At 40.9% G+C, this 25,066-nt stretch overlaps 1 protein-coding gene and 1 long non-coding RNA gene across 2 annotated transcripts in view; both read right to left on the bottom strand.

The window, feature by feature from the left end:
- The window catches only part of mettl16 (methyltransferase like 16), an 85,516-nt gene that overhangs the window by 17,523 nt on the left and 42,927 nt on the right, over positions 1–25,066 (bottom strand). Inside the window, exons 7-8 of the mRNA XM_034169346.1 lie at positions 23,994–24,063; positions 21,279–21,368 (exon numbers count right to left, since the gene is read on the bottom strand). Of these exons, the coding sequence (XP_034025237.1) occupies positions 21,279–21,368; positions 23,994–24,063 (160 nt within the window). The remainder of the gene's footprint in view (positions 1–21,278; positions 21,369–23,993; positions 24,064–25,066) is intronic.
- On the bottom strand, positions 1,001–5,343 carry LOC117509604. The gene is made up of 3 exons (XR_004560445.1): positions 5,255–5,343; positions 1,252–1,321; positions 1,001–1,151 (listed from the first exon to the last, which is right to left on the bottom strand). It is a non-coding gene; the product is annotated as an uncharacterized LOC117509604 (long non-coding RNA).

Below are 25,066 nucleotides of genomic sequence, written 5' to 3' on the forward strand. Positions count from 1 at the left end.
GTTTACTTTTGCCTTGACGGAGGACAATCACAAATCATTGGACTGCACTGGGCCGAACAGTAAGATGAACACAGGTGGAATTGTTTTGGGCGTCTCATTGTCTTGATTATGATTTCTAGTCAAGATTTGAGTCAAAATGATGCTCGGTGCATCTTGAGACATTTACATTTTGTGCCATTAACATTACCATTTGTGGCTGGAACAACTGTTCGCACACGCACGTTCCAGCCACAAACGGCAGTGCGCTCATCATGAATGTTTCATTTGATTTTTGTTTAAAACGCCAGGGCTGGCATTCGCTTTGTTTTTCTTTTGTTAGTTTCGGTTTTATTTTGTTCGCTTTATGCGCTCTTGATTCACAGGTTTTTTCGGTGATGGGAGAAACTGTAGGATCATTTCGTCTACCTCTTCTCGACAATTTGCAACTTTTTTTCCTTCATCTTCAGCTATTGTTGTGTGCCGTGTGACCGGGCTCCAATGTGGAGTTTTGTCAAGAACAGCATCCAGCGTTAAAACCTGTGCCAGTGACATTGCCTTTGTCCTTTTGACCCAAATCAATGAGTCACTATGTGTAATGTCATATCAAGTTTAGTGACAATCAGCCCAGGACAATTTCACCTCAAAGGTAAAAACATAAAAACACACTTAACTTACCTGATATTCATTGATTAACCATAGCCCAAAAATTGTATATAACTTGAATTTAGGGCCAATCCTTCATCAGCAGTGAGGAGAGTTTGCTGTTCTTTGTACACTTTTTAGGAGTTAAAAAAAAGAACATTTTAACCTATGTTGAGCACTAAATTAACTGTTTGGTGCCCACTCATCCTTCAAATGTGATTTAATCTAAGTAGACAATGTATAAAAACAGACATTCAGATAGAAGTTAGTCATTTTATATTATGTGTTTTAGTTTGAGCAAAGAAAAATACAATAAACGTAAATGTGTTTTTGCAATTAATGTCTTCTGTTCAGTTTTAGATTGAAAGAAGTTCAAATCAAGAATATTTTGCTCAAAATAGCTTTTTTTTCTGCAGATAGTTCCTCGTGATATCAGAAAAAAAAACTGCCAGCTGCTACATACTTCAAAGGTTTACTTTGAAGCTGACCAGATGTGATCACACTGTAGACCATTTCAGGCTCATGAGCAGCTGGAGGCAAAAAGCAAAGCACAAAGAGATACTGACCCATGAAAAATCATGGGGTGGGGGTGGGGGGGTGTTTCACACCTTTGAATCAGTTCTTACTCACCCCTTGTTTTCTCAGCTCCTCCTTCAAAGGTGCCAAGCTGCATTTCTTACCCAACATGCAACTGTACCACCTGCACAAAGAACAAGTACACATCATAAGCAGGGATCAAACAAACAAGAGGTTTGTTTTGGGACATTTCAAAGACACAGTAGAAAAAAAAAAACAAAAAACATTCATGTCTGGACTATCCACACTGGAGGAAAAGCTATTTTTGAAGCTGCGCCATGCCAGGGTCTTGATCAATAACCTCTGCTGTGAAATAAAGAGATGAAACTGTTCTTGATCGATAAGCAGTGAACTCCAGTCGGTGAAAAAGAAAGAAAGAAAGATGAGAACACCAGGGGTCATTCTCTAAGAAATAGCCTTTCAGCTCTCAGGAGTTCACTGTCCAATCTTCATTTAATGGCCATAACATGAAAAAACAACATGTCCATCCGTATAAAAGTAACATTTCAAATAAATTTCTAATCACACTCACAGTTAACATCTTTAATTGTAGCTAGGCGAGAAATATACGAGGGCTGTCAATAAAGTAACGGTCCTTTTTATTTTTTTCAAAAACTAAATGGATTTCATTCATATGTTTTTACGTCAGACATGCTTGAACCCTCGTGCGCATGCGTGAGTTTTTCCATGCCTGTCGGTGACGTCATTCGCCTGTGAGCACTCCTTGTGGGAGGAGTCATCCAGCCCCTCGTCGGAATTCCTTTGTCTGAGAAGTTGCTGAGAGACTGGCGCGTTGTTTGATCAAAATTTTTTCTAAACCTGTGAGACACATCGAAGTGGACACGGTTCGAAAAATTAAGCTGGTTTTCAGTGAAAATTTTAACGGCTGATGAGAGATTTTGAGGTGATTCTGTCGCTTTAAGGACTTTTCACGGTGCGAGACGTCGCGCAGCGCTCTCAGGCGGCGTCATCAGCCTGTTCAAGCTGAAAACCTCCACATTTCAGGCTCTATTGATCCAGGACGTCGTGAGAGAACAGAGAAGTTTCAGAAGAAGTCGGTTTCAGCATTTTATCCGGATATTCCACTGTTAAAGGAGATTTTTTTAATGAAAGGCGTGCGGACGGATCCGCGCGTCGGGACGCAGCCGACGCGGTGCAGCGGCACAGGAAAAACACCTCCGTGTTGATAACCATTTGTAAAATCCAGGCGGCTTTTGATGGCTTTCAGTGGAGTGAGTATATGAGAAATTGTTTAACAGGCAGGACATGTTCCAACTTGTCCTTAAGGCTTTCAACAGAGGTGTTTTTCCTGTGGCGGAGCGCTGCGGCGGCTGCGTCCCGACGCGCGGACCCGTCCGCACATCTTTCATTAAAAAAATCTCCTTTAACAGTGGAATATCCGGATAAAATGCTGAAACCGACTTCTTCTGAAACTTCTCTGTTCTCTCACGACGTCCTGGATCAATGGAGCCTGAAATGTGGAGGTTTTCAGCTTGAACAGGCTGATGACGCCGCCTGAGAGCGCTGCACGACGTCTCGCACTGTGAAAAGTCCTTAAAGCGACAGAATCACCTCAAAATCTCTCATCAGCCGTTAAAATTTTCACTGACAACCAGCTTAATTTTTCGAACCGTGTCCACTTCGATGTGTCTCACAGGTTTAGAAAAAATTTTGATCAAACAACGCGCCAGTCTCTCAGCAACTTCTCAGACAAAGGAATTCCGACGAGGGGCTGGACGACTCCTCCCACAAGGAGTGCTCACAGGCGAATGACGTCACCGACAGGCGTGGAAAAACTCACGCATGCGCACGAGGGTTCAAGCATGTCTGACGTAAAAACATATGAATGAAATCCATATAGTTTTTGAAAAAAATAAAAAGGACCGTTACTTTATTGACAGCCCTCGTAAACTACATTTTTAATAAGTTTGAAATTATGACTAATACTGGTAACGAGCAAAAGAAGTTGTCTGGGTGAAGTGCTCATAGGGAGTAACAACATGTCAGCCTCAACTCACACACTGAAACATTCACAAAGTGACTGTGTCCCAGTTCAGGGGCTTCATCCTTCTGAAGCTGTGTCTTACGAAGATCTGGCATTCAAAGACAGCGGAGGCCGAACCAACTGTTCTGAGATGGTGTAAGCATAAGGAGCATTTTGCTATTGCTTCATTACCTTTTCCCTCCCCTACACCATCTGTTACCTGGTAACCTTGACAGCTGCAGTGGGCGTAACATAACCTGTAGTTTAGTAATCATTTTTCAGTACTTATTTATACTTTACTTGTAAATGTTATGGAACCTGACATTGTTCTTTGGTTTATTTATTTTTTTATTCACAAGCGGTTTTGTCTTGGAACAATAAATAGATAACATTTTAAAAAAGCAAAGAAAAAATAAATAACACAATGACTCATGGGATCGTTTGGGCTTCGAAGGATACACCTCTTATATCATTCGTTTTCGGGAGAAAAAGAGCTGCACACATCTGTGAATTCCAATGAGTCTTCGAAATGAAATAGCCTCGTCACGTATAGTATGACATAAAACACGACTGGCGAATGCAGCCTTAGATGGGTGCAGCCCCAGTGTACATTCCACATTCAACCACAGTCAACATGTGGCTTTGCATAAATTTGTATTTTAAACACCTCACAGGCACGCACCTGCACATACCTCTCCTATTATATTCCTACACAGGGATATGATTACAATCTTGTTCATGGAGATGGTGATTTTCATATCAATGGCATGACAAAGAGGGTGTATTACCTAAATTTAACTGTGGATTTGATCATTCAGATGTGCGTATGTGAGAGTTATACTGCGACTCTTGGTGTCTCACCCCATCCAACACTAATTACACTTAAGTGCTATCGTAAGACAGAGCACGATGGGGTGGCGGGGTGTCTCCAAGGGGCCAATCAGAAAAGCTAGTAGAGTTCCATGGACACCTGGCACTTCTGCTGTCCCAGCATGCTTTTGAGAGTGACAGCCAGCTCCAGCTGGCTTGGTCCAAACCCAAAACAGACAAACTGACAAGACCAACACAAAATAACACAAGAGTAATCATGTATTAATAACATCAAAGACGAATGCAGTCCCTCTTTTGGTGGCTGGTCTTTCACTGGGAACACATGCAGGCACACGGTGCCATGCATAGCGCACGCACCGTGCACGCCCTGCATTCCCAAGAGGGGGTAAGCAGGTGTGGCATGTTTAATCAGGTTTAATAGCACGCCTCTGTTGCTCCCTCGATTTTGTGCCTCACTCTGCTGCCCTGGTGACAGCCCGGGTAAGGGGGGAGGGTGAAGTGACGAGCACTGGATATTCCCACCCCCCCCTCCCCCAAAAACACAGCTGTTCCCTGTGGTTTTCCGGATGCAACATCGGCTGAATGTGTGCCAGAATCATTAAAACAACTGTGGGTGATGACTCCATCAATGTGCAGCATGCCATCTGGCCACTTCACCTCTGGGTTTCTCGTCATTACTGTTGCTCTCACAACCATTTAAAACCACTTAAGCTTCTCCAAAAAGTACAAAACTGCATTGATGCTACACATCTGTCTGAAAATACAGAGCTAATCTCTTAATGCTTTAAATTTCTGTCTATTATTGTACTTGTCGAGTGGTCTAGTGGTTGCCTATAGCCAGTGAACAAGCACCACATCATGGGGAGGTGATGGTCTAGTGGTTAAGCAGTGGGCGTCAGACTAGCAGATCCTCAGTTCAAACCCCAGTCTGGCCAGACAATCACTACAGACCCTTGGGGAAGGTCCTTAGTCCCCAAGTTGCTCCCGGTGTTGTAGTGCACGCCGTGCACGGCAGCACCCTGACATCGGTGTGTGACTGCACCTATTGAATGTGAGGCATCATTGTAAAGTGCTTTGAGCGTCTGATATAAAGCATTATATAAATGCAGTCCACTTACCATTGTGATTTTCAGGACCAGATTACAGGTTCACATGTTTTAGACAAGTTTAATTTTTACATGCATCAGAAACGTTTTTCTCTGACGTGAATTTTGCAGGTTCAAGACAATCAGTGCTTCTCACCGCAAGCGTTTCTTGAGCTGCAGGCTGTCATGAATGATCCTCTTTACGAACTCCAGTTCTCCACCTTCAGCCATGATTTCTGTCACCCCCGCCTGTGTTAACTGAACTGGGAGGAGGCCGCCGTGAGTTCCTGGAGTTTACCCCCTGGTGAGGGCAAGAAGTTGGAGATTAAGATAAAATCCTATTAGAAGTCTTATGTATCCAAGGGGCCAATTACAAAAGTCTTATTCAGTGTAAGCAATTACTGTTTATGGTTAGAGTTGTCAAAGCCGGTGAACAAGCACCACATTTTTATTTTCTTTATGGTTTAGATAAAAGTAGAAGAACAATACATTATAGACAAGCCACTGAGCAGGTGATTAGGTCCCAGATACTGTGGTGTGAAGCAATGACAGTCTACAACTCCCTGCGACAGGACACCAATCCATCACAGGCTACGACTGCAGCCAAGGCTGGTACCCATTTACTGCTGGGTGGACCAGGATGCTACAAATGCTGTATTCTGTGCAAGGACACAGGTAACCTGAAGCACACAACTGCAATCAAACCCCAGGCTATATACTGGTTGTCCAACTCCTAACCCACCAAGCCACTTCCTCTGCAGAGAGAATATCAATAAAACACTGAAAATACAGTGCATCCAGAAAATATTCACAGTGCTTCACTTTTTCCACATTTTATGTTACAGCCTTATTCCAAATCTAGTAATATTTTTCCCCCTCTAAATTCTACTCACAACACCCCCATAATGATCATTTTGTAAACTTATTAAAAAATAAAAAACTAAGAAATCACATTCACATAAGTATTCACAGCCTTCACTCATACTTTGTTTGATGCACCTTTGGCAGCAATTACAGCCTCAAGTCTTCCTGAATATGATGCCACCAACCTTGGTGCACCTATCTCTGGGTGGATTTGCCCATTACTCTTGATTCAGCTCTGTGTTCTGGCTGGGCCACTCAAGGACATTCACAGAGTTGTCCTGAAGCCACTCCTTTGATATCTTGGCTGTGTGCTTATGGTCATTGTCCTGCTGAAAGATGAACTGTCCTCCCAGACTGAGGTCAAGGGCGCTCTGGAGCAAGTTTCATCCAGGATGTCTCTGTATGTTGCTGCATTCAACTTTCCCTCAATCTTGACTAGTCTCCCAGTTCCTGGCACTGAAAAACATCCCCACAGTGTGATGCTGCCACCACCATGCTTCACTGTAGAGATTGTGCCTGTTTCTCCAAACGTGATGCCATTCATGCCAACGAGTTTCAATCTTTGTCTCATCAGACCAGAGAATTTGTTTCTCATGGTCTGATGGCCTTTCAGGTGCCTTTAGGCAAACTCCAGCCAGGCTGCCATGTGCCTTTTACTAAGGCACATGGCCACTTTACCATACACGCCTGATTAGTAGATTGCTGCACAGATGGTTGTTCTTCTGGAAGGTTCTCCTCTCTCCACAATGGAATACTGGAGCTCTGACAGAGTGACCATCAGGTTCTCGGTCAACTCCCCGACTAAGGCCCTTCTCCTCCAATCGTTCAGTTTAGACAGGCGGCCAGCTCTAGGAAGAGTCCTGGTGGATCTGAACTTCTTTCAGTTATGGATGGAGGAGGTCACTGTGCTCACTGGGATCTTCAAAGCAGCAGAAATGTTTCTGTACCCACATTTGTGCCTTGAGACAATCCTGTCTCAGAGGTCTACAGACAATTCCTTTGACTTCATGCTTGGTTTGCGCTCTGACATGCAGTGTCAACTGTGGGACATTATCCCGTATATGTGTTTCTTTCCAAATCATGTCCAATCAACTGGATTTACCCCAGGTGGGCTCCAATTAAGCTGTAGAAACATTTCAAGGATGATCAGTGGAAACAGGATGCACCTGAGCTCAATTTTGAGCTTCATGGCAAAGGCTGTGAATACTTACGTACGTGTGATTTCTTAGTTTTTTATTTTTAAGAAATCTGCAAAAATCTAAAAACAAACAAACAAACAAACAAAAACCCTTTTTTCACAATGTCATTATGGTGCAGTGTGTGTAGAATTTTGAGGAAATGTTTTTCTTTCATCCATTTTTGAATAAGGCTGTAACAAACTGTGGAAAAATTGAAGCACTGTGAATTATACCACACATACTTTACAGGTACAGTGAGGAAAATAAGTATTTGAACACCCTGCGTTTTTGCAAGTTCTCCCCTTAGAAATCATGGAGGGGTACCATCATGGAGGGAAGTATTTGAACACCTGTGAAAATCAATGTTAATATTTGGTACAGTAGCCTTTGTCTGCAATTACAGAGGTCAAACATTTCCTGTAGTTTTTCACCACATTTGCACACACTGCAACAGGGATTTTGGTCCACTCCTCCATACAGATCTTCTCCAAATCTTTCAGGTTTGGAGTTTCAGCTCCCTTCAAAGATTTTCTATGCGTTCAGGTCTGGAGACTGGCCAGGCCACTCCAGACCTTGAAATGTTTCTTATGGAGCCCCTCCTTAGTTGCCCTGGCTGTGTGTTTGGGTCATTGTCATGCTGGAAGACCCCCCCACACCCATCTTCAATGCTTTACGAGGGAAGGAGGTTGTTTGCCAAAATCTCACAATACATGACCCCATCCTCCCTTCAATACGGTGCAGTCGTCCTGTCCCCTTTGCAGAAGAGCACCCCCAGAGTATGAGGTTTCCACCCCCATGCTTCACAGTTGGGATGGTTTTCTTGGGGTTGTTCTCATCCTCTAAACATGGTAAGTGGAGTTGATTCCAAAAAGCTCTATTCTGGTCTCATCTGACCACATGACCTTCTCCTATGCCTCCTCTGGATCATCCAGATGGTCAGTGGTGAACTTCAAACAGGCCTGGACATGTGCTGGCTTGAGCAGGGGGACCTTGTTGCCCTGCAGGATTTTAAACCGTGACAGCATCATGTGTTACTAATGTAATCTTTGTGACTGTGGTCCCAGCTCTCTTCAGGTCATTGACCAGGTCCTCCTGTGTAGTTCTGAGCTTTCAGAATCATCCTTACCCCACAATGGAATCCCAGACCGAGGGAGATTGACAGTCATCTTGTTTCTTCCACTTTCTAATAAATAATCATAACAGTTGTTGTCTTCTACCAAGCTGCTTGCCTGTTGTCCTGTAGTCCATCCCAGCCTTGTGCAGGTCTACAGTTTTGTCCCTGGTGTCCTTACACAGCTCTTTGGTCTTGGCTATGGTGGACAGGTTGGAGTTTGATTGATTGAGTGTGTGAACAGGTGTCTTTTATACAGGTAACAAGTTCAAACAGGTGCAATTAATACAGGTAAAGAGTGCAGAATAAGAGGGCTTCTTAAAGGAAAAATTAACAGGTCTGTGTGAGCCAGAATTCTTGCTGGTTGGTAGGGGATCAAATACTTATTTGCAGCAGTAACATGCAAATAAATTATTAAAAAATTATACATTGTGATTTCCGGATTTTTTTTTTGTTTTTTAGATTATGTCTCTCACAGTGGACATGCACCTAAGATGAAATTTCAGACCCCTCCATGATTTCTAAGTGGGAGAACTTGCAAAGCGCAGGGTGTTCAAATACTTATTTTCCTCAACTGTATGTAACGTATACGTTTACTGAACTTCACCCTTAAATTTCTCTTTTAAATATATCATTTGGAAGATGGGGGAGATACCTTTATGATGTACATTAATTCATGCAACCACCACCAGGGGACATTTATGTCATGCAAAAGCAGAGACCATCTGCATGAGTATATCAATTCCCACACTTTTATTAAATTATTCTCAAATCGATATCAGTCCTAGTGAATAATAAATACTTAACTATCATCTGACAAGCAATCTCTGGAACCTAAAATGAGACAAAAACAGAAAAATTGACAATATGGCCAGATGAGGTTAATGCATTATTTCAATTATCAACTCAAAATCTGAATGGAGGATTATGTGTCCAGAGATCGTCCAATAACTTCAACGTAATACCCTGAACTGACAGACTGTTGGGGGGGGGGTGTTTAATAGAAAACTGAACAAATGTCAATCAACTTTTCTTAGTGTTCTCAAAGAAAGAAAAATGTATTTTTTAAACAGAACATGAGTCAGAATCAAATCAGCACCACCACCAGAGGGAGCTCAAACCACATAAGTGCCACCTTCTTTATGTCTCATCCTCAGTATTATCACGCTATAATGGTGACAAAGGTCACGCAACCAAGCTTGTTGACAAACAGCAAATGCACGCGCCCCACGACACGTGCACAGTCAAAGCCTTTTGGGGGGGTGCTGCAGGTCTGTATCATACAACTGTAAAACTGCACTCAGAATGACTTTTCCTATTTTACATTAAGATCCCCATTCAAGCATATTTAGAAATAAACTTGCACCAAATCAACTTGCAGATCATTTTCGGAACCACTGTGGCAACTCCGAGCAAAAATAGGTAAAAGAAAGTATTATTATAGTTTCAATCCATGAGCTCATAGTTCAGCCTTACCAGAGATAAAAAAAAAAAAAAAACACAACCTAACTCACTCTAACAAATAATGTAAACATCTATTTTAAAATTGTGCCCCACTGATGAAATAAAATGTAGTATCCAGATCTTTTCTTTCAAATAATAAAAAAACAACAAAAACAGTATCTCTGTCATACAGCACAATGATCAAAGGTGAGCAGAGCCCTGATTGCGAACAATGTTTTAATATCTCTGAGGTTGTGAACAAGTGAATTTGTCCTTTAATAACCAGCCGTATGTGGTTGCCTGTTAAAGGAGTTTCTTTTGTTCGTTGCCTCTTGCAGTTTTTCCTGCACTCTGCACACCCGTCAGCTCCGTTTACAAGGAAAGAAATCAATAAAATCCACCAAAGTAAACCAATCTGTTTGTACAGAGCATCGTGACACAGATTCCGGAACTAATATGTTGGTGCATGCACATAAATATCCAACATGCACAGACACACCAAACAGATTCCCAGACAAAGGACACACAACTCACACCTCACACACCTACAGATTTAAATACACGCCTCTCCATTTAAGCACATCCTCCTCTGCCACCACTGCTGCATCCAACCTCCATTATTTATCCCTCGTACCCGCTCTCACCTCAACGTGTGTTCCCTGTGCCGTGCATGTGGGCGTGCACACCAACACAACATGTAGAAAAGCCTGGGCGAATGTAAAAGCAGGGACACTCTGAGCATCTGAAGCCAACACAAGCTGTTCTCAGAGATCATTCGGTCATCTGTCTGTAAGCTTTGCATGCATTTGCACAAACATGAATTCTGCCCGTTCTACCTTCAGGTAATCATCGGCAGACAGCCTGATCACACCCCTCTTCCTCAATTCGAGACCTAAAACCATGCATGAACCTGCAGCGCCTTCCTTGAACCCAAAACCTTTCTTCACACGCCTCTCGTCATAAACCCGTATAAGCAGCAGCAACAAAAAGCCCCCAGGGCTCAAATAAACCTAAGTAGTTTACACTGTCTGCCATAATCTCACCCCCAGTGTCTTCATCCGCTCCTTTTGTCTGTACAGTATTTACTATTTTTTTTCCTTTGTCTGACTCCTGCACTATTTTTCATTCCTTCGAGTCCATCTGTCTCCCCTTATGATTCATACTCAGCATCGTTTGCTCCTGATACTAAAGGGACACCATGGAAATAATACAAACACCTTGTGTCGTTGCACCTTTAAAATGAACAAAATGTTGACTACATTCTTTGTTCATTTAACAGTGATTACTTTCAGCCCAGAAGTTTACAGTGTGAAGCCAGAGAGTATAACAAATTCATTTAAATCTGCCAAGGAGATTGTTTTATTGCTTTGGTGCTTGAATTTTAGCAGGATTACTCAATAACCAATGAACAATTAGGGAAGGAAACCTAATTAGCATTTTGGTGATTATCTAGATCTTAAAACTGTAATGTTTTTTTTTTTTTTTTTGGAATTTCAGTTGAAGTAATTTTCTTTGACAATATAAGTGTTCTGTAAGATTCAAATAAAGGATTTATAATCTTATATCAGCAATATGATGAAAATTCACTTTTCCTGAAAAAAAAAAATATCATCATTATTATTACTGCATGTTGCCCTTGGGGATCTAGGGACTGTAGATTGGGTAGTGTTTATAAAATAGGTGGCTGACATTTTTTCAAAGGTGGTAATAAATTGTGCAAAGTGTCTATAAGGAGTTGGAATGGTGGGTGAGTCCAGAATGTTTTTAGAACGTTAGAACTCAACAGTTTTTTTAGAAGAACTCAACCCTTTTTCTCCTGTTAATTACGTAATTTTTTATGTTAATTTACTGTCTTGATGTATTATAAATTGTTTAGGTTCTTGTTATCATATACACACTATTATTATTATTATTATTATCATAATTTTATTTTTACTTGTGTTTTTTATTTTTACAATGTTGGACTCTGTAGTTTTCTCTGGGCCCCTCCCCAATCGGAGCGGGAGTGACATGTTTATCCGCATGTTCTCCCTGAATTGCTGGCTGTCTGAGTGGTGTCCAAAAAATGATGGTGGGCTTCATAGATAATTGTCAAAGCGTCTGGGGAAACCTGGTCTTGTTAGGAGAGACGGCATCCATCCCACTTTGGATGGAGCAGCTCTCATTTCTAGAAATCTGGCCAATTTTCTTAAATCCTCCAAACCGTGACTATCCAGGGTTGGGACCAGGAAGCAGAGTTGTAGTCTTACACACCTCTCTGCAGCTTCTCTCCCCCCTGCCATCCCCTCATTACCCCATCCCCGTAGGACTGTGCCTACTCCCAGACCACCAATAACCAGCAAAAATCTATTTAAGCATAAAAATTCAAAAAGAAAAAATAATATAGCACCTTCAACTGCACACAGACTAAAACAGTTAAATGTGGTCTATTAAACATTAGATCTCTCTCTTCTAAGTCCCTGTTAGTAAATGATATAATAATTGATCAACATATTGATTTATTCTGCCTTACAGAAACCTGGTTACAGCAGGATGAATATGTTAGTTTAAATGAGTGAACACCCCCGAGTCACACTAACTGCCAGAATGCTCGTAGCACGGGCCGAGGCGGAGGATTAGCAGCAATCTTCCATTCCAGCTTATTAATTAATCAAAAACCCAGACAGAGCTTTAATTCATTTGAAAGCTCGACTCTTAGTCTTGTCCATCCAAATTGGAAGTCCCAAAAAACAGTTTTATTTGTTATCTATCGTCCACCTGGTCGTTACTGTGAGTTTCTCTGTGAATTTTCGGACCTTTTTGTCTGACTTAGTGCTTAGCTCAGATAAGATAATTATAGTGGGCGATTTTAACATCCACACAGATGCTGAGAATGACAGCCTCAACACTGCATTTAATCTATTGTTAGACTCGATTGGCTTTGCTCAAAATGTAAATGAGTCCACCCACCCACCACTTTAATCATACCTTAGATCTTGTTCTGACTTATGGTATGGAAATTGAAGACTTAACAGTATTCCCTGAAAACCCCCTTCTGTCTGATCATTTCTTAACATTTACATTTACTCTGATGGACTACCCAGCATTGGGGAATAAGTTACATTACAGTAGAAGTCTTTCAGAAAGCGCTGTAACTAGGTTTACGGATATGATTCCTTCTTTATGTTCTCCAATGCCATATACCAACACAGGGCAGAGTAGCTACCTAAACTCTGTGAGTGAGATAGATTATCTCGTCAATAGTTTTATATCCTCATTGAGGACAACTTTGGATGCTGTAGCTCCTCTGAAAAAGAGAGCCTTAAATCAGTAGTGCCTGACTCCGTGGTATAACTCACAAACTCGCAGCTTAAAGCAGATAACCCATACGTTGGAGAGGAAATGGCGTCTCACTAATTTAGATCTTCACTTAGCCTGGAAAAAGAGTCTGTTGCTCTATAAAAAAGCCCTCCGTAAAGCTAGGACATCTTACTACTCATCACTAATTGAAGAAAATAAGAACAACCCCAGGTTTCTTTTCAGCACTGTAGCCAGGCTGACAAAGAGTCAGAGCTCTATTGAGCCGGAGTATTCCTTTAACTTTAACTAGTAATGACTTCATGACTTTCTTTGCTAATAAAATTTTAACTATTAGAGAAAAAATTACTCATAACCATCCCAAAGACATATCGTTCTCTTTGGCTGCTTTCAGTGATGCCGGTATTTGGTTAGACTCTTTCTCTCCGATTGTTCTGTCTGAGTTATTTTCATTAGTTACTTCCTCCAAACCATCAACATGTCTATTAGACCCCATTCCTACCAGGCTGCTCAAGGAAGCCCTTCCATAATTAATGCTTCGATCTTAAATATGATCAATCTATCTTTATTAGTTGGCTATGTACCACAGGCTTTTAAGGTGGCAGTAATTAAACCATTACTTAAAAAGCCATCACTTGACCCAGCTATCTTAGCTAATTATAGGCCAATCTCCAACCTTCCTTTTCTCTCAAAAATTCTTGAAAGGGTAGTTGTAAAACAGCTAAACTGATCATCTGCAGAGGAATGGTGTATTTGAAGAGTTTCAGTCAGGGTTTAGAATTCATCATAGTACAGAAACAGCATTAGTGAAGGTTACAAATGATCTTCTTATGGCCTCAGACAGTGGACTCATCTCTGTGCTTGTTCTGTTAGACCTCAGTGCTGCTTTTGATACTGTTGACCATAAAATTTTATTACAGAGATTAGAGCATGCACTGCGCTGCGGTGGTTTGAATCATATTTATCTAACAGATTACAATTTGTTCATGTAAATGGGGAATCTTCTTCACAGACTAAGGTTAATTATGGAGTTCCATAAGGTTCTGTGCTAGGACCAATTTTATTCACTTTATACATGCTTCCCTTAGGCAGTATTATTAGACAGCATTGCTCAAATTTTCATTGTTACGCAGATGATACCCCGCTTTATCTATCCATGAAGCCAGAGGACACACACCAATTAGCTAAACTGCAGGATTGTCTTACAGACATAAAGACATGGATGACCTCTAATTTCCTGCTTTTTAAACTCAGATAAAACTGAAGTTATTGTACTTGACCCCACAAATCTTAGAAACATGGTGTCTAACCAGATCCTTACTCTGGATGGCATTACCCTGACCTCTAGTAATACTGTGAGAAATCTTGGAGTCATTTTTGATCAGGATATGTCATTCAAAGCGCATATTAAACAAATATGTAGGACTGCTTTTTTGCATTTGCGCAATATCTCTAAAATTAGAAAGGTCTTGTCTCAGAGTGATGCTGAAAAACTAATTCATGCATTTATTTCCTCTAGGCTGGACTACTGTAATTCATTATTATCAGGTTGTCCTAAAAGTTCCCTGAAAAGCCTTCAGTTAATTCAAAATGCTGCAGCTAGAGTACTGACAAGGACTAGAAGGAGAGAGCATATCTCACCCATATTGGCCTCTCTTCATTGGCTTCCTGTTAATTCTAGAATAGAATTTAAAATTCTTCTTCTTACTTATAAGGTTTTGAATAATCAGGTCCCATCTTATCTTAGGGACCTCATAGTACCATATCACCCCAATAGAGCACTTCGCTCTCAGACTGCAGGCTTACTTGTAGTTCCTAGGGTTTGTAAGAGTAGAATGGGAGGCAGAGCATTCAGCTTTCAGGCTCCTCTCCTCTGGAACCAGCTCCCAATTCGGATCAGGGAGACAGACACCCTCTCTACTTTTAAGATTAGGCTTAAAACTTTCCTTTTTGCTAAAGCTTATAGCTAGGGCTGGATCAGGTGACCCTGAACCATCTCTTAGTTATGCTGCTATAGACTTAGACTGGTGGGGGGTTCCCATGATGCACTGAGTGTTTCTTTCTCTTTTGCTCTGTATGCACCACTCTGCATTTAATCATTAGTGATTGATCTCTGCTCCCCTCCACAGCATGTCTTTTTCCTGGTTCTCTCCCTCTGCCCCAACCAGTCCCAGCAGAAGACTGCCCCTCCCTGAGCATGGTTCTGCTGGAGGTTTCTTCCTGTTAAAGAGTTTGTCCTTCCCACTGTTGCCAAGTGCTTGCTCACAGGGGGTCGTTTTGACCGTTGGGGTTTTTCCGTAATTATTGTATGGCTTTGCCTCACAGTATAAAGCGCCTTGGGGCAACTGTTTGTTGTGATTTGGCGCTATATAAATAAAATTGATTTGATTTGTTTTGTCATTTGATTTTTAAATGGACCACAAGGGAAATAAGTGTTTTCAGTTTCTTGTGTCATCCATGTATTTTTAACATATTTACAATTATATTATGTACTTACATTGAACTTACTAAAGAAAATCACACACGCACGCGCACTTTTAATATAAAGATGATTCACCGCCCCCTGTTGGAATGGTGTGTTAGTACAGAATGTAATTACTCCAGAATGTAATAACACTGTTAATCTAACATGAACCACAATAACATTTAAAACCCCAAACTCCCATGGCGCATTGCAGCACAACATCCATTGTTGATTGTTTAGCTAAAATTGCTGATTTCTCCAAAAATATTAGTCCTATCAACTTTCTGTTTTTGTAGCATTCATCCTTGACCCAGAACACATAAGCATACCAAACGGCATGTCAGCTGTCCCCGGTTTTTGTGTGATCGAAGTCATACACATGCATACAGAGGCCACTTGGCTATTGTAGTATAGATTATTATTATCAACAACAACAAAAATATTTTGTACCACACTGGTAAAAATTGCAACATGCCACAACACACTGGGAAAGTCAGTTTCCTAGTATACCCTTTGACAAAGTGCAGGAACTCTAAGGTCCATATACTATTGTTAGTTTCATGGAGCTGCGGAAATACTGAAAAAAGGTGACATAGAAAGACAGCAACATTATTAAATATATTCCACCAGAGATTTTGTTGGGAATAACTCTGGATAAAATGCGGATATATTTCACAGGAAAGTTTTGCCGGATATCTGCTAGACAGATATGATACCCCACGAAAAGGTCTGCTGCGTCAGTGGTCACAACAGTTACAACAATTTATTTTACTCATCCTGTCTGGAGTTGATCAAAAGACAAGCTTCCTTGTCACCAAGGCATTACCATGATAACAATTTACTTTATACTGGCCAAAATAAGTCCATCTGGAAATTAAAATTTTGACATTGCTTTATTAGCTTTATTTTTACTAGTTGTAAACGGGAAATTCTGAGTTCCCATGTTCCATCAAATGCAGCTTGAACAGACATGTAAGTAGGGTGAGGTCCAAAAACTCTGAAATTGTCAGAGTGCAAGTGCCAACGCTGCAGAGAGTGTGGGAGAGGTATTCTCTCCCAGAGGTGGGGGTCAGGAGGGCCTCCCCTGGGACAATGTTTTGAAAATGTGCTACCAAATGATGCATTTGAAGCACAATTTTAAGGATGCACTGACATGCAATTAATCTTTGTCTCATCAGACCAGAGAATTTTGTTCCTCATGGTCTGAGAGTCTTTCGGGAGCCTTTTGGCAAACTCCAGGTGGGCTGCTATGTGCCTTTTACTAAGGAGTGACTTCTGTCTGGCCACTCTACCATACAGGTCTGATTAGTGGATTGCTGCAGAGATGATTGGCCTTCTGGAAGGTTCTCCTCTCTCCACAGAGGAATGCTGGAGCTCTGACAAAGTGGCCATCGGGTTCTTGGTCACCTCCCTGACTAAGGCCCTTCTCACGTGACCGCTCAGTTTAGACGGGCGGCCAGCTCTAAGAAGAGTCCTGGTGGATCCAAACTTCTTCCATTTACAAATGATGGAGGTGACTGTGCTCAATGGGGCCTTCAAACCAGCAGAAATGTTTCTGTACCCTTCCTCAGATTTGTGCCTTGAGACAATCCTGTTTTGGAGGTCTACAGACGATTCCTTTGACTTCATCCTTGGTTTGTGCTCTGACATGCACTGTCAACTGTGAGACCTAATATGTAGACAGGTGTGTGCCTTTCCAAATCATGTCCAATCAACTGAATTTACTGCAGGTGGACTCCAATTAAGCTGTAGAAACATCTCAAGAATGAACAGTGGAAACAGGATGCACCTTAGCTCAATTTTGAGTTTCATGGCAAAGGCTGTGAATACTTGTGTACATGGGATTTATTTTTTTTTAGCTTTCATAAATTTGCAAAAATCTCATAAAAACTTTTTCACATTGGCATTATGGGGTATTGTGTGTAGAATTTTGAGGAAAAATTTTGAACATCTATTTGGAATGAGGCTGTAACATAAAATGTGGCAAGAGTGAAGCGCTGTGAATACTTTTGCACCGTACGTCCACTGCACAGCATACTGCATGTGTCATCTTCTGTAACTTGCTTTTTTCTTGTGTGCTACTGCCTTGTTTTACTAATGATGCAAAGCAGCGTGTAGCAGGTGTTGGAAAGCACAATGCTAATAAAGTTTTTATTATTGTCATTATTATTATTATTATTACTAGGAAAAACTGAGGAGACAGAGAAGGACAAGTAAAGGTATTACTGGCAATGTTAGCATGTGTTTGTAATGGGGTTAGGAGTATCACAGATGTTTGCGTGTCACACATACTGTCCTTCAATCTATAACATAAATGAGTAAACATACACGTTTAGCAATAACACACTTTCGCAGAAGAATTAGGTAACCAATCATGCAAAGAACAACACATACAGAAACATCTGTTATATAGCCCATAGACACACAAACACGCTTAATGGTGGTGATGATGCCAAACAGCTCCTAAGTGTAAGTGATGCTCAGTGTGCGTGAAAGTGAAAAAGCGGGGTGGGTGGGGTGGGGGTGTCACATGAGCAATGTAGGCCAATATTTCTGCTCTACTGCATTTATGCTGAAAAGGCCAAAAGGATCCAAGAGAACAGAAACTGAAAAGGGGTCTGTACTGATTCATCTAATTTTGCACCTCATGACAGTTTTTTTTTTTTTTAACCTTTTTGTTTGTTTTCAGGTTCACGTCATTCCAACATTATTCTTGCCTCACTTTCGCACCAATCATTGTTTTGTCCATTTCGGTCTGTTTACAGATACTGTAGTTTTGTTCTTTTGGGGAGATATGAACATACATTTGAACTCTGCTGCAGACCAAAAACAAACGGACCGTGGTCCATTTGAGAAGGTGGGACTCGGCCTGTTCAAAGCCAAACCATGATGTAGTTCACTTGTGGTGAGAACGTAAACGGAGCCAACAGTTCAAATACCTAAATCAAATGTGAATTCTGCACATTACACAGTTTGTACTACTTGAAAAGACAAACACAACTCTGCACAGTTTGTAAAAATCCACAAATACTAAGAAATAGGGGAAAAAATTGAAATGCTAATATCAGAGTTACTGCTAAGCCAGTCAAGTTTGTTAGTTCCTCTGATATTAGCATTTCTTCTTAACAGACCCTAGAAGTTGCAGCTATTATGTGATGTAAACTCCAAAACAAAACAAGAGTGCTCTGAGAGCATAATATCCCCTGCTGGCAAATGCTGCTTTGATACAAGTGCTTGATACATTCTGATAACATTTCAAGGTATACAACAGTTGATTTCAGAATACAAACATCAACTCATGAAACTGGCAACGTCTGTTTGTTAAGTAAGGGCCACAACGCTCACAAAATGTATCAATCTTGTAGAATATTACAATATGCGTATTACCTTACCAACCTATAGCAAGAACTTCTACCAAGTTTCATGAAATTCCTCCTAAAAATGTGAGAATTGATTTCAGAATGCAGGCATCCACTCATGAAACTGATGGAGTCTAGATTTGTTAGTCAAGGGGCCAACACTTTGGTAAAATGGGCCCAACTCAAATGATATGATAATATCCATATGACTAACTTATAACAAGGAACTGTACCAAGTTTCCTGAAATTGCTACTAAAAATGTGAGAAGAGGTGATTTCAGAAAGCAGGCAACCACTCATGAAACTGACAGAGTCTAGATTTGTTAATCAAGGGCCATCACTCTGGTGAAATGGGCCCAACTTGAATGATATGATAATATCCATATGACCAAGTTATAACAAGCACCTGTACCAAGTTTCATGAAATTCATCCTAAAAATGTGAGAAGAGGAGTTGATTTCAAAATGCAGGCACCCACTCATGAAACTGACGGAGTCTAGATTTGTTTCAAGAGCGATAACTCTACCAAAATGGACCCCTACTCGAACAATATGTGTATTACCAACCTATAAGAAGAACTTGCACCAAGTTTCACGAAATTCCTCTTAAAAATGTGAGAGGAGTTGATTTTAGAACGCTTGTATCCTTTTGGGACAGACAGACAAGACAGACTGACTGACAGAAATCACCATGACATAATACCCCTTCAGGCCTGTGGCCAGCGGGGCATAAACATGGCACTTCTGACCAGTGAGGAGACCATGTGTTCACGCATGGCTTTTGTTTATACGTTTTGGCCAGAAAACAGCAAAGAAACAGTGCAGCACTGCAACATTTTAGTCTCTGATGTGGACCAAACAAACTATGATTATGACTAAAACATGAGTTAGACCTGCCAAAAAGGTTGTTTGTGACTCTACCGGTTAGCAGGATTACTGTAAACAAATAATTCTGGGAAAAGTCTCTGGAAATTATGGTTGTTATACTAAAAAGATCTCATTAATTTTGGGACACAAACTCAGTCTAGTTTGGCTTCTTGCAGTGAAGCATCACTCTTTGCAGTGTTTTGTTCTACATCATTTTGCCATTCATTTTACTTTTTTGCAATTTTGCTCTTTATCTCTTCCTTTTATGTCCAATTTTGTCGGATTGTGAGCATGCACTGTGTCATTGTTTTGTCTGCCCTTGCAACTGTTGCCTGGCTTCAGCAGAGCATGATAAAGTCAGGAAACCTTTCCTTGGGGGCTGGAAGAAGTGCATCTAACGGAACCAGCTGGATGGAAGGAGGATACAGTATGAAGGAGAACACAACAGAGGTTGTGCATTACTGAGGAGGTGACTTCGGGGCTTTTTGGAAAGCGATTCATGAAAATGAATAACCACAAAACAGTCCTTTCAGGGAGGAGTGGATATACTATGTTATCAATCGTTTCTCGACTTCCAGCTGAGTTACAGCGTAGAGATAAAATCTTATGTAAACATACTAAAACATCCTCTTGTCCATTATTAATTTCAAACAAGCACCAACACTTACTGACATTTACTAACACTTACTGAAGTTTTTTCCCCTTTAATAAACAGCAAAAATCAGTTTGATGCTTTGAACAGGAGATTTCTCTACTTTGTGCATTTTAAGGATATCATTCTGGAGTATATCATATCATCAAATATACTTGATTTCATCTTATATTGTTATTCTCTTATACTGTTCAGACATACGTTGAGTCTATAAAAAGGGGAATTATAACTTCAGCTCAACAAACAGAAATGATTCAAGACGCTTCATGATTCAAGATCTGTCTCAAGGAACTAGAAGCTCTCACCATATTGATACTGCAGATGGAGAGGTGTTCAGACGCTTCCCTGACTTGACACAAAAAAAGTAGATCGAGGTCACTGCCCACCGAACTCACACCAGATGGTTCTGAGATGAACTTGTGTCCCACATATCTTGAGTCTGCAATCATCTATTTTCAAATAATCACATGGCAAAGAGCACGGACAGATAGAGGGACGCATGCACGGATAGATGAACGCAGACACAGACGAAGCCCATTTTGATAACTCCTGTGCTGTGATGGTCAGAGCTAAAAAAAAAAATAAAATCACTTTTGTGGCTGCTCATGTTTTTGCTTGGGGTCACCACGGTGAGCTGGCCGGGATCTGCATGTTGATTTGTTGAGATTATTATGCCAAATGCTCTTTTTTGACAGACCTGTAGATGTACAGAGAGAATGGGGGCATGGTAGGCTTTCAAATGGGGATGTTGTTTGGGAGGCAAGCACATACGCACTGCTTACACCACCCTGGGAGCTAATGCAATACAAGCCCAAAAAAAAAAAAAAAAAAAAAAATCTACCAGTATTACTGCATTTTGACACAGTGCAGTTAGTTTTGCACTTTGCTAAAAAGCATTTTAAATGTAGTTCAAAAACAACAAAGGAAATGAATCTGCACGTACTCACCGGAACAACCACATCATCATAGAAACTCCAGGCCAGCGCCCACCGCATGGTGCGACCCTGACAAAACTCTGTGTGTGTCACTTTAGGCACCTAAAAACAATAAAATAAACAGAGTCGAGACAGGATAAACAATCCTGTTTCTGAGGAAAACATGCTCACATCATTATCCCGTCATATTCACACAGCTGCAACCACTCATCAGTCTGCAGGTGAGCAGCATCCGAACCTGATATTAATATGGGACAAAACCACAATAAAAACCAGCATAACAGTCAACAAAATGGCAAATTACTCTGAAGACTGACATTACAAAGCACTCATTAAAAGCTGTATAGTATAATCCAACTGAACGTGGCCATGTGGTGAAACAAGATGTGTTAAAAATGCACGCATTTGATATGAATATACACACACATTATTCACACTGTGACCTTTTCATAAAATCAACATTCTTGGTGCAAACTAAAAACAAAACAACAACCAAAAAAAAAAGGAAAAAAACAAAAACAAGCACATACTCTGCACTAACCTACGGCGCCCTGAGCAAACATGAATACGTTTACCAGTGACAAGTGATTCTTTTCTGCAGAAGGATTTTTCAGGTCACTTCGCATAACACATAAACACATTTGGTAACAATCTGGCAATTAGGAAAAAATAAATTACTGCACTCGTAACATATATTTTTTTAAAGTACGTTCCACTGACCTTTGACCTTTTCACCCCAAAATCTATAGGCTTCTTGGGGTCACTGTGTATAATCCATATACCACGTTTGGTGACAAATGTGCCAGGACAATTTAAGCAATCTCAAACACAATTCAGATGATTGGCTGACTGACTGACTCCCTGCACATGGTGACGTCTAGCCGCTGCAGCTGTCTCACAGGATTAGATTTGATAAACAGGAGGAGCAGGTAATTGTCACTATCAAACAAACAAACTGTCATGTGCTGAATTGGAAAAAAAAATGTAAACAAAGACAAAAAGGTCACTGGGGAGAAATATGAGCACTTGCATATTTACTACTCCAGGTTTCTTTTTACATGTGCACTGTAAAATGGGGCAGTAACCATTTGCTGGATTTTAGCCAACGCTGCACTCAGACAAATGAGGAGCGACAGAACCCTAAAATCTCTGGTGGAGGGTCAGGGACAGCAGGTGCATGGCGAACAGAGGATTGTTTTTCCTTGGCTGTGTGAGGAAAGCGGTGCAGCACCAGAGCTTTGGAGCAGTCAGCTGTCACGTGCTACGTTATCCGTTAAGCTAATGAGACTAATGGATGTTGCCTACACTGTGTCATGTGACTCAAGTCACGCACTGCCAACACAAATCAACTCAATGGCTAATTTGGGACAGTGGTTAACTGGCGTTTCCTGCTGCTGCTGCTCTCCGGATTTATGCTTCCCCACAGTGACAACCACCCACATCTCACAACAGCAGCCCATCAAGAGCAGGAGAGGGCGTTTACTTTTGCCTTGACGGAGACATCACAAATCATTGGACCTGCACTGGGCCGAACATGTAAGATGAACACAGGTGGAATTGTTTTGGGCGTCTCATTGTTTGATTATGATTTCTAGTCAAGATTTGAGTCAAAATGATGCTCGGTGCATCTTGAGACATTTACATTTTGTGCCATTAACATTACCATTTGTGGCTGGAACAACTGTTCGCACACGCACGTTCCAGCCACAAACGGCAGTGCGCTCATCATGAATGTTTCATTTTGATTTTGTTTAAAACGCCAGGGCTGGCATTCGCTTTGTTTTTCTTTTGTTAGTTTCGGTTTTATTTTGTTCGCTTTATGCGCTCTTGATTCACAGGTTTTTCGGTGATGGGAGAAATGTAGGATCATTCGTCTACCTCTTCTCGACAATTTGCAACTTTTTTTTCCTTCATTCAGCTATTGTTGTGTGCCGTGTGACCGGGCTCCAATGTGGAGTTTTGTCAAGAACAGCATCCAGCGTAAAACCTGTGCCAGTGACCTTGACCTTTGTCCTTTTGACCCAAAATCAATAGAGTCACTATGTGTAATGCTCATATCAAGTTTAGTGACAATCAGCCCAGGACAATTTCACTCAAAGGTAAAAACATAAAAACACACTTAACTTACCTGATATTCATTGATTAACCATAGCCAAAACATATGTTATATAACTTGAATTTAGGGCCAATCCTTCATCAGCAGTGAGGAGAGTTTGCTGTTCTTTGTACACTTTTTAGGAGTTAAAAAAAAGAACATTTTAACCTATGTTGAGCACTAAATTAACTGTTTGGTGCCCACTCATCCTTCAAATGTGATTTAATCTAAGTAGACAATGTATAAAAACAGACATTCAGATAGAAGTTAGTCATTTTATATTATGTGTTTTAGTTTGAGCAAAGAAAAATACAATAAACGTAAATGTGTTTTTGCAATTAATGTCTTCTGTTCAGTTTTAGATTGAAAGAAGTTCAAATCAAGAATATTTTGCTCAAAATAGCTTTTTTTTCTGCAGATAGTTCCTCGTGATATCAGAAAAAAAAACTGCCAGCTGCTACATACTTCAAAGGTTTACTTTGAAGCTGACCAGATGTGATCACACTGTAGACCATTTCAGGCTCATGAGCAGCTGGAGGCAAAAAGCAAAGCACAAAGAGATACTGACCCATGAAAAATCATGGGGTGGGGGTGGGGGGGTGTTTCACACCTTTGAATCAGTTCTTACTCACCCCTTGTTTTCTCAGCTCCTCCTTCAAAGGTGCCAAGCTGCATTTCTTACCCAACATGCAACTGTACCACCTGCACAAAGAACAAGTACACATCATAAGCAGGGATCAAACAAACAAGAGGTTTGTTTTGGGACATTTCAAAGACACAGTAGAAAAAAAAAACAAAAAACATTCATGTCTGGACTATCCACACTGGAGGAAAAGCTATTTTTGAAGCTGCGCCATGCCAGGGTCTTGATCAATAACCTCTGCTGTGAAATAAAGAGATGAAACTGTTCTTGATCGATAAGCAGTGAACTCCAGTCGGTGAAAAAGAAAGAAAGAAAGATGAGAACACCAGGGGTCATTCTCTAAGAAATAGCCTTTCAGCTCTCAGGAGTTCACTGTCCAATCTTCATTTAATGGCCATAACATGAAAAAACAACATGTCCATCCGTATAAAAGTAACATTTCAAATAAATTTCTAATCACACTCACAGTTAACATCTTTAATTGTAGCTAGGCGAGAAATATACGAGGGCTGTCAATAAAGTAACGGTCCTTTTTATTTTTTTCAAAAACTAAATGGATTTCATTCATATGTTTTTACGTCAGACATGCTTGAACCCTCGTGCGCATGCGTGAGTTTTTCCATGCCTGTCGGTGACGTCATTCGCCTGTGAGCACTCCTTGTGGGAGGAGTCATCCAGCCCCTCGTCGGAATTCCTTTGTCTGAGAAGTTGCTGAGAGACTGGCGCGTTGTTTGATCAAAATTTTTTCTAAACCTGTGAGACACATCGAAGTGGACACGGTTCGAAAAATTAAGCTGGTTTTCAGTGAAAATTTTAACGGCTGATGAGAGATTTTGAGGTGATTCTGTCGCTTTAAGGACTTTTCACGGTGCGAGACGTCGCGCAGCGCTCTCAGGCGGCGTCATCAGCCTGTTCAAGCTGAAAACCTCCACATTTCAGGCTCTATTGATCCAGGACGTCGTGAGAGAACAGAGAAGTTTCAGAAGAAGTCGGTTTCAGCATTTTATCCGGATATTCCACTGTTAAAGGAGATTTTTTTAATGAAAGGCGTGCGGACGGATC

The sequence above is a fragment of the Thalassophryne amazonica genome, chromosome 4 (assembly GCF_902500255.1).
Source record: "Thalassophryne amazonica chromosome 4, fThaAma1.1, whole genome shotgun sequence".
Lineage (NCBI taxonomy): Eukaryota > Metazoa > Chordata > Actinopteri > Batrachoidiformes > Batrachoididae > Thalassophryne > Thalassophryne amazonica.